This window comes from Octopus bimaculoides, chromosome 16 (assembly GCF_046866305.1).
Source record: "Octopus bimaculoides isolate indiv1 chromosome 16, ASM4686630v1, whole genome shotgun sequence".
Taxonomy (NCBI): Eukaryota; Metazoa; Mollusca; class Cephalopoda; order Octopoda; family Octopodidae; genus Octopus; species Octopus bimaculoides.
The window spans coordinates 8,630,453-8,640,735 of NC_142943.1; the positions used below are offsets into that span (position 1 = coordinate 8,630,453).

A 10,283-nucleotide genomic window follows, 5' to 3' on the forward strand; every position below is an offset into this window, starting at 1 on the left:
TCACATACACAATACTCACTCACATACATAACACATACGCACGCACGAAAACACACAATATACACATACACGCACGCACAAAAAATATACACACACGCGCACACGGAAACACATAAACACACACACACCCGTACCTAACACTCACAATCCCACACACACACGCACATCCACACATATACACACACACGCACACACCCACATACACACACACTTCTCACCAACACTACACACACACTCACACAGACACGCATACAATCATACACACATGGGCATAAACAACACACGCATATACAATAGCAAACGCACGCACACACACGTACACAGCAACGCACATACACACAACATACACATACACACAAACACACGCACGCACAGAAAACATACACATACACACGCGCACATACAAAATACACACACACACGTACACGTACCTAACACCTACAACCCCACACAAACACGAACACACACACACCCAAATAACCACCTGTTGACCTTCTACCTACACTGTCTATAGCGTCCACTAACCAGTCCTGCTACTAATTTCTTCCACTACGTCATACACACACACACACACACACACACATACATACGCACACACACGTTCTGTTATCACACACACACTCGCAGACTTTCGCACATGCACAGATATTCATCTCCCTTTTTCACTCTCCTATCTTAGAAAGAACTTTTCCCCCACCACCTCCTCTTCCGGTCTTTTCATAATGTAACCTCGTGGGCATCGGTACCATTTTCCTCTTTCTCCGTTCTTCCATTCTCCGAACTTTCCATCTTTCCGACGAAGGGCTACGCCCGAAACGTCATACACTCTCTCTTTCCTTTCCTGAGCGTCCAATAATACTATCCATATCACGTCCTCACCTTGTTGTTTTTTTGTTTTTTTGTTATTGTTTTTTTGAACTATATATATATATATATATATATATATGCATATATGTGTGTGTGTGTCTGTCCCGACACATGCCATCGGTAGAATAAGTACTAAACTTACAAAGAACAAGTCCTGGGGGCGATTTTTGAAGGTGGCGTTCCGGCACGGCCGCAGTCACGTGACTGAGACAAGTAAAAATAATAAAAGATTCTAAATGATTTTTCAAATAGAATTGCGCTTCCCCGATGGAAATGAATAGCAAAACTTTTCCTAAATGCTTTCAACTTTACCATTAAATTAGTAAGAAAACTAATGAAGCTACTTATTGCTTTATTTTCATTTTGTATCTTTTATCATTTACTTGGTCAAGTCATTTAAGTGCGGCCATGCTGGGGCACCGCCTTGAAGAATTTTAGTCGAACAAATGGGCCCGGCGACTTATATTTTGTTAGGCCTAGTACTTATGCTATCAGTCTCTTTAGCCAAACCGCTACGTTACGGGGACGTAAACACACCAACACCGGTTGTTAAGTGGTGGTGGTGGTGGTGGTGGGTAAAGACATATACAAAGACGCAAACATAAATATATACACATGAACAACGGGCTTCTTTTAGTTTCAATCTACCAAATTCATTGACAAGATTTTGGTCGGTCCAAGGCTATCGTAACCCGAAGTTACCATAGGCACGCAATTGAAGTGAATCCGGAACCATTTGGTTGGAAAGCCAACTTTTTAACACACAACCGCGCCTACGTCTATATTTATATTGTAACAGAATTTCTTCTTATGCTTTAAGATTTCTTTTATTGTATTTTATTTCTTATTTCTTAATTTCTCATGCAACAGATACAGCGGATGAAGGAAGGTTATTCTTGGACTTCATCAAAGTCAATAGCGCTACAATTGACGGAATGCACTTGCGCGTGATGGGTCACATTTCTGTTGAAGACTGTGCAGAGGAATGTTACAACCAACAGAAATGCAAATCCTTTACATTCCAGAAGTCGGACTATGTATGCACACATTATCCTCACAGCACACACAACCAAAGGCTGCAGAATGATTCTAACATAGATTTCTATCAGAAGAGAATACGAACTCTAAAAAGTATATATCCTCCTCCTCCTCCTCCTCCTCCTCCTACTACTACTACTACTACTACTACTACTACTACTACTACTACTACTACTGTGTGTGTGTGTGTGTGTGTGTGTTTGTTGGCTGCGTCTCGTGTTTCCGAGCTTGCAATCCAGTTCATTTTCCTGGGTGTTTAAACCGCAGATGGCTCCGCAATCCAAGGGTTGCATGAAACATACGGGGACATTGTGGACAAGGGATAGAAGGGGTTGGTTTGGGAAGGAGAAGGTGCTGCTTTCTCTCCCGTCTCTTGAGTTCAGCTCTTGCGACTCGGGCTTTCTCGAACTCCGCTGAACCCGTTTTGATGGTGTGTCTCCAGAGGGGTCTGTTTGCTGAGATATCCTCCCAGTGTGCGGGGTCGATGTTGGTGCTTTTCAAGGTTGATTTAAGTTGGTCCTACTACTACTACTGCTAATAATAATAATAATAATAATAATAATAATAATAATAATAATAACTGCCCTGATGCAGGGCCAGACAGTGGTTCTCATGGCTTCTGATCTTAGCTGATAGGAAGTGTTATCATGTACATTGTTTTTTCTTGGTATAAACGAAGGGCTACAGCAAATATTTTGCTCAGTACCACAGATTTGCTTGTCAGTTGCTTGACCTTAATCATGTCCCTTGGTGGCTGACGATATGTGCATCTCTGATCACGAGCAGAAGTAGTAGGGGAGCATCGTGGCCATGTGTCAAGAGGGATTCTTTGGGGTTTGAATAATTCACCTTTGGAAACATGGGTGTTTTGCTCAACATCCTTAAACAAACCTTATTCAGGGACCTTTTGAACGGGATGGGCTACTCGACCTGAAGAAAATTCTAACTGGGCCCCACCTGCGAGGTCATGCACTGTTTATCTTGATATGAGATCACAATGTTGCACACATATGGTTGTGATGCATGTGCCTGGTGTACCCTTATCAGGCGGGTAGTCATGATGGGTATAATGGGCTTCATATATTTTACCCCAGTGTCACTTTGATGGCATGCTAAAATAAAAAAAAACAGCAACAACAACAACAACAACAATAATAATAATAATAATAATAATAATAATAATAATAATAATAACAACAAGAGCAATAATAATAATAATAATAATAATAACAACTACAGCAACAACTCCAACAAGAACAATAATAATAATAATAATAATAATAATAATGATAATCTGCCAAGAAAAGAGGCAGGCCGAGGACTTCTACAGCTGGCATTAACAATGCAGGTAGCCACAATTGGCCTAGACACCTATCTGAAAAACTCTGCGGACTGGATGCTAAAACTTGTCTCAAAACATGAAAGCAAGAAAGCATCTTACTCAGTAACAAAACAGGCAAAGGAATATCTAAGTGAATTCCAATTACAACAAATACAAGAATTAGACGAACTAGAAACACCCGCAGAAAAAGCTAAGCGATCGAAAACCCGTGCTAAAATTGCTGCCTTAGATATTATGACTGATAAATGGCATGGAAAACCTCTCAATGGCAAATACCCAAAGAGAGCGAATAATGCAGATATTAACAAAGCCCTTACCCATCAATGGCCAATGGCCTCGGGCTTGAAATCAGAAACAGAGGGGTTTATCATAGCAGCCCAAGATCAATGCCTGCCTACAAAGAACTACCAGGCCAACATATTAAAGAACGGCAGCTCCCCATTATGTCGTATATGCCAACAACAAAATGAGACCATCGATCATGTTGTCTCCATGTGCAGTTTGCTTGCGCCTACAGAGTACCTCAACAGGCATGATAGAGCTGCACAATATATTCACTGGGTAATTTGCAAAAACCTGGACTTGCCCCATAATAAAAACTGGTGGGAACACAAACCACCCCCAGTACTTGAAAATGATCACATTGCACTCCTCTGGAACTTCACCATTCAAACTGACAGAAAGATAGATGCAAATAAGCCAGACATCATACTGAAAGACTTCAGACAAGAATCATGCCTTCTCATTGATATGACTGTCCCAATCGATATAAACTTATCTGTCAAGACCTACCAAAAACTGAGCAAATATAAAGATCTTGAAATAGAAATTAGCAAAATGTGGAATCTGAAGACGAAAACAATACCTATTGTCATAGGTGCCCTGGGAATGACAGCGAAACGGGCTGATTACTACCTAGCTCAGATACCAGGAAACCCCAAAATGGCTGAAGTTCAAAAGATAGTGCTCATGGGAACTGCCCATATCCTATGTAAAATACTGTCTATGTGATCTCAAATTTTAAAACATTATCTAGAACAACACTGTACAGATTCAAATATGTGGTACCCTAAGCATAACACCTACATGAACTTCTAACTTGTCTCTTGAGGTCTCTGGGTGAGACTTGGATCCAACTTGTACAAATGCAAAGCAAGAGTCAAACATAAAATAATAATACTAAAACATTCTATTAAAGACACAAGGCCTGAAATTTTGTGGAAGGGGACTAGTTGATTACATCGACCCTAGTATTTCCTTGGTATTTAATTCATCGACCCCGAAAGGATGAAAGACAATGGTGACCTCGGCAGAGTTTGAACTCAGAACGTAGCGACGGCCGAAATACCGCTAAGCATTCCCTCCAGCGTGCCAACGATTCTGCCAACACGCCACCTTAATGATAATAGTAATAATAATAATGAATTTTTATTCTTCAAAAGTGTTCAGAGAAAAATAAGAGTCAATGCACAATGACCAGATATAACGTGTTGGCGATGTGTAAAAACTGAATAGCAAAAACAAGTAACCCCAAAATTCCGTCGGAAAGTATTTTCCCATAGAATTGGAGGGCAAAAGAATGTCATGGAACCTGCTTGCAAACAATGTACATCGTCTTTATATACATACTCAACAACAAATTAGTTTCACTTATGGAGAACAACAAAATATTACCTAAGGGAGATAAGGGTGTCAAAAATGAATGTGGAGCTGTAAAGAGCAGCTACTGGGTTTTGTCTGACAAGTGGCAAGTATTTGATATCAAAATGAAAACTTGAATACTTGAGAAACTCCTTATAGATATATAACAGTTCTTATATTAATGAAATACCTCAACTCTGTCATATCAAAACAGAATATATCCAAGCAAACTGAAGAGAACTAAATCTAGCCTATATTAATAAGGAGAAAAATCATGCAAGGATTTTTTATTTATTTTCGTAATCAGTTATCTGGCTCTGATCTCCTTTAAAAAATCTGATGAAGGGAGCCATCATTGAGTAGAAATGCTACGGACAAACTGTAAATGATACAGATGACATGAAAATAATTAAAATGAATTATATATGTTTTCATATATTGATGAAAACATTATTATTATTGAATATTGGGATGAGATCCCATCGAAGTCAACATTCCCTTTCTTCCTTTCAGAGTGGACAAAATAAAGTATTTGTTATGTACGGGAGGAGGGAGGTCGATGTAATCGCCTTAACATTCACACCAAACTTGCTGGCCTTGTTTCAAAAATTAAGAATTATTATTTCTGCTGCCGCCACCGCCACCGCTGCTGCTGTTGTTGTTCTTGTTGTTGTTGTTTGTGTTGTGTTTGTTTTTGTCGTTGCAGTTGTCGTCTTGCTGTTGTAAAATGCCAGTTGGTTAATTTTTAAGATAGATCTACTGGATGAGTTGAGCATTACCTCCTGATACTCATATTCTCGCAATATTCAAACTGCAAACTTATGTGCTGAATGTACTGAACGAATGCATGTAATACGGTATTGCATTTCCCCCCAGCACTTCAACAGCAGATTGCACGAAGATCAAAATAATCCCCACATCCTCAGGCATGCTCTACATTAACTTTCCCTAAAGTATAAATGCCATTGTCCCTACAGAAAAAGCACTGTTAAGGCGCCAGACTCCTTTGATCAATCCTCGACCTACGTTTGATCCGACATTCCAGTTCTGTCGTCGGAAAGAGCTGAACAAATGCATTCTTCCTCAAAGAATGAGACTCCGACAACTTTGCAACAGCCTCATTGTATCCTGTGCATACGAAAAGAGAGGTTGCAGAGTTTGCTGTAACCTGCGTGACAACAAATTAACTATCTAACAAATTATAACTTTAAACCCGGTTATCTGCTGCTTTGATTTAGTCAAGCATACTTTTATTGAAAGAATGACAGGAAAACGGTACGGTAATCATTAGATATTTTCACCAGTGTCTTCAGATTCCTTTTCTTGGCCTAATTCTGAATAAATTTCCTTCTCTCTGTCGATTTTCACAATCTGAATCTAAGCCAATTTAACTCTGTAATCGGCCCAACTTCAAATACATGTTAGCAATGATTTAACAATCTTAGTTTCCAATTTTCAGCGAGTTACATAAATTAAGTCAAATATATATGGCATAATAAGTACCATACATTAAGATAGACTACCTGTGATGACGGAGGGGTGAGTCAGGCATTCTGAAACAGCCAGCAACATGGCTGGTTTTGCAATAAATTTTAATTACCTGTATTTGTTACATTGTCTTAGTGTCGTATGATTTTCATTTGTTCATTTATTAAGAGTTATATATTTATTACATTCATACAGAAAGGTGTCCAGTGAGTGTGATTCGTGGTGCAGTTCTTCCGGAAAGTAAGATACGTTCTGAACGAGTCGTAAAATTCATAGATTGTCTATCCACTTGTCATAATGATTCCTGGTGCAAAACTGTCAACTACAACACAAAATCAAAGACGTGCCTCATGACTGATTATACAAGTAATAATGCCACAGTTAAGACTACCAAAAATGATTGGATGTTCGTTGAATTCAAACAGAGTAAGTCAACATTTATTTTAGTTCTTCCTCTGTGATTTATTGGTTTTACTGCTTCGCTTTTAATAGAGATGGCTGTGTGGTTAGCTGTTCAATGTGCATTGGGGAAATAGCTTCTTTCCTAGCATCCTTTCAAAATAACAGGAATCTCTTGGATGGAAAATCAAATGGCTGTAACGAAAATACAAAAGCATTAAAAGCGAGCCCAAATTAAAATTAAAACTGAATAAAATAAATTAGGACCACTAAAAAGTAATGTCATGTTTTCAAGCAATAGTCAACATCATGTCACGCATAGTTTACAAGCTAATAAACGATTTCCTAGTGATCGACCAATCAACATAGAATTAATGACTGAATGTTAAATTGTGTATGTATATGCCCTTGGAAAAAAGGGAATTTTCTGATCAGCGTATCAGAGATTGCATACTTTACAAATTTGGTATGTGCAATATATATATATATATATATATATATATATATATATATATATATATATATATATATATATATATATATATATATATAGGGAGAATACACGAAAAAACGACAGACGAAGACAGGTGGTGTAAACAACAAATGGATGTATTAGTATAACGCTCGGGAATAGAGAAAGTCTTTAACGTTCCGAGCCTAAGCGTGTGTAATTTATTCTAATGGTGTGCGTTCGGAATTGCTAAACGTAGTTAAACAAATTTTAAAAGCGGGGATTTCGATCTTTTGTATATTTATCGATCAGGAGGATTAACTGAGGCTCCGTGTTAAAATATCGAGTATTTATCCAGAACGATTAATAAAGCTTAGTCCACTGCGCAGTGTCATCTCAAGCAAAATGGAAACGTGTATAGAGAAGGCAAGTGGGTACCTCATGAGTTTTGCCAAGAATAAAGCAGTGTTTTCAACAGTATATTTTATATACATATATATATATATATATATATATATATATATATATATCATAAGGTTTTTAAACTTTTAAATTTTCATATTCAAAAGAGACAGAGACTTCAAATTCGATATATCGATTTATTCACCACTCTATATATATATATATATATATATATATATATATATATATATATATATATATATAGAGAGAGAGAGAGAGAGAGAGAGAGAGAGAGAGAGAGAGAGAGAGAGAGAGGGGAAGAGAGAGAGGGGGGAAGAGAGAGAGAGACAGTAGGTGATAAGGTAGAGGGAGAGAGAAGTTATACATATATATGTGCGTGTAACGATATGAATAAATATGTTTTATTGATTTCTAGATTATCTCTTCGAAACATATCGAGATACGGATGATGCTGTTGTACTTAAAAATTGTTATCCTGATGAATTTAGTATGTTCTACTTCAAGATAGGTAAATACTGCTTCTTTTATCACATGCATTAGCATACTTTTTGCTTGATATATATAACAGTTCGGCCGAGGTCGACTTTGCCATTCATCCATTCGGGGTCGATTAAATAAGTACCGGTTACGCACTGGCGTCGATGTAATCAACTTAATCCCTTTGTCTGTCCTTGTTTGTCCCCTCTATGTAGCCCCCAGGGGGCAATAAAGAAATAAATATATGTAACAGTTTACATAGCTGCATATTTATTTATTTTACATTGCAATCGGTGAGAAGTCATTCAGTTGTTTGCAGGTATCCAGCTGGTACATCGGCGTCTCACTATATTCTGTTGCGACTGAAGCATAATTCTCGACACCAACACCGCCTACACTATATAATTGAAAAGTGGTCTAGAAATTTATAAACAATGTTGGTTTTGAACGAACATACGAATGCCTTATTTTATCTTCAAATAACCTAAGCTATATTCGTTAAAACTAACATATTCGTTCAAAACAAACATAGTGTATACTTTTCTGCTCTAAGCACAAGGCCCGGAATTTTTGGTGGGGTGGGTGGGGGTTCAGACGATTACATCATCTCCAGTACGCAACTGGTACTTAATTTAGCGATCCCGAAAGGATGAAAGGCAAAGTCGACCTCGGCGGAATTTGAACTCAGAACGTGACAGCAGACGAAGTACCGATAAGCAGTTCGTCCGGCGTGCTAACGATTCTACCAGTTCGCTGTCTTAAACGAACATAGTATATACATCTCTTGACCAATTTTCTATTAAACTCTACATTCTCGGTTTCTGTTTAATGTTGTCGCTGGTGGTGAATTGAGATAATTTTTCTCCCAACAAATGAAATTGGTACCGGTGACAATGTTGTACAGACTGATCAATCTGAGAATCTTTCTTCTTTGCCGCTGTCTCTCCCATATACATATACGGAACAGTACATTAAACATACATACATACATACATACATACATACATACATATATGTAGGTATGTATATTAAGATTCTAGTGAACAAAGCACTTAAAGGTAAGGCACCGGATTAGGTCAGAATTAAAATGCATACACAGCAATTATAGACGAATACCAACCTTGGTACAGAAGTACTGGCAGAAGGATTTTCAGATTAAGTATACAATCAATTGATCCAAACTGAGCATATCATCAGACCTTGGGATAATTCAGAAACGGGTTAATTTAGAAAAGCACATTATATAAAATATACGGTCCATAATATACTTCGGACCACGCGAAGGGCAGGTTCCAAGGGAGGTGAATAATAAATCAATAAATATCAAATGATGACTAGGTGCCAATGCATTACAGCTGTTTCCAGCGAATTTTTTAATTGATTAATGAGTACATTTTCTTTAGATGAATACACGAATTTTGAAATTAAATATATTTAGAAAAACATTTTTCAATCCTCGACATGCGCATTCTCAGTGATGCCACAATCGAAGCTTACTGTAGAATGAGTTTGTTAAATCAAAACAAAACAGGATCAAGTGGTTTTGTAGGAGGGAACATAACCACAACATATATGGGAGGGGTATATTTAAGATTTATAGTCTTGAAAAGGGTCAGTCTGCATGGTAGGGGGATAGGAAAACAGACTACCAAACGTCTACTCTCCACAATTAAGAAAGAGGTAGTTCTTATTATCTTAAGATGCAATTCAACTAGAGGTGCAGTGTTAAAGGCGAAAGACATGGTTCACAATGATTTATAAGTATATCTATTTAAGATTATTATATATGCGAAAGATAGAATGTTAACATCCTTTTGTTTTACATTTTATTTTCACAGAGGGAAATATAACTTCTGCCATACAGACCGGCAGGTTTACAAAGTTAATGAACTCATACACCTACATAAAAACACATAGATGCGTAGAAGCTTCATCAAGAATTGCTTGCGCTGCCGAATGTAACATTGTTCCGAAGTGTTTCGCCTTCCTATATGAAAAGAAGAAGAATGGTTGTCGCTTAATGAAATTATATTGAAACTTTAAAAAAATTTGTTTTAATCCACCCACTTCTGAACATGTAACATTGCCATTAATCTTTTGGATATCATGTGTGAGCTGAAATTTATAGTCATATCCTGTTTGTTATAACTTGCTGCT

General features: G+C 37.6%; 1 protein-coding gene across 4 annotated transcripts in view; it reads left to right on the top strand.

The window, feature by feature from the left end:
* The window catches only part of LOC106882156 (uncharacterized), a 30,011-nt gene that overhangs the window by 18,872 nt on the left and 856 nt on the right, over nucleotides 1-10,283 (top strand). For all 4 annotated transcript variants that reach the window (XM_089364089.1, XM_089364088.1, XM_089364090.1 and 1 more), the window contains 4 exons: nucleotides 1,738-1,998; nucleotides 6,572-6,802; nucleotides 8,065-8,157; nucleotides 9,965-10,283. The exon at nucleotides 9,965-10,283 is cut by the window's right edge and continues 856 nt beyond it. In XM_089364089.1, the coding sequence (XP_089220215.1) occupies nucleotides 1,738-1,998; nucleotides 6,572-6,802; nucleotides 8,065-8,157; nucleotides 9,965-10,161 (782 nt within the window). In that variant the 3' untranslated portion in view covers nucleotides 10,162-10,283. The remainder of the gene's footprint in view (nucleotides 1-1,737; nucleotides 1,999-6,571; nucleotides 6,803-8,064; nucleotides 8,158-9,964) is intronic.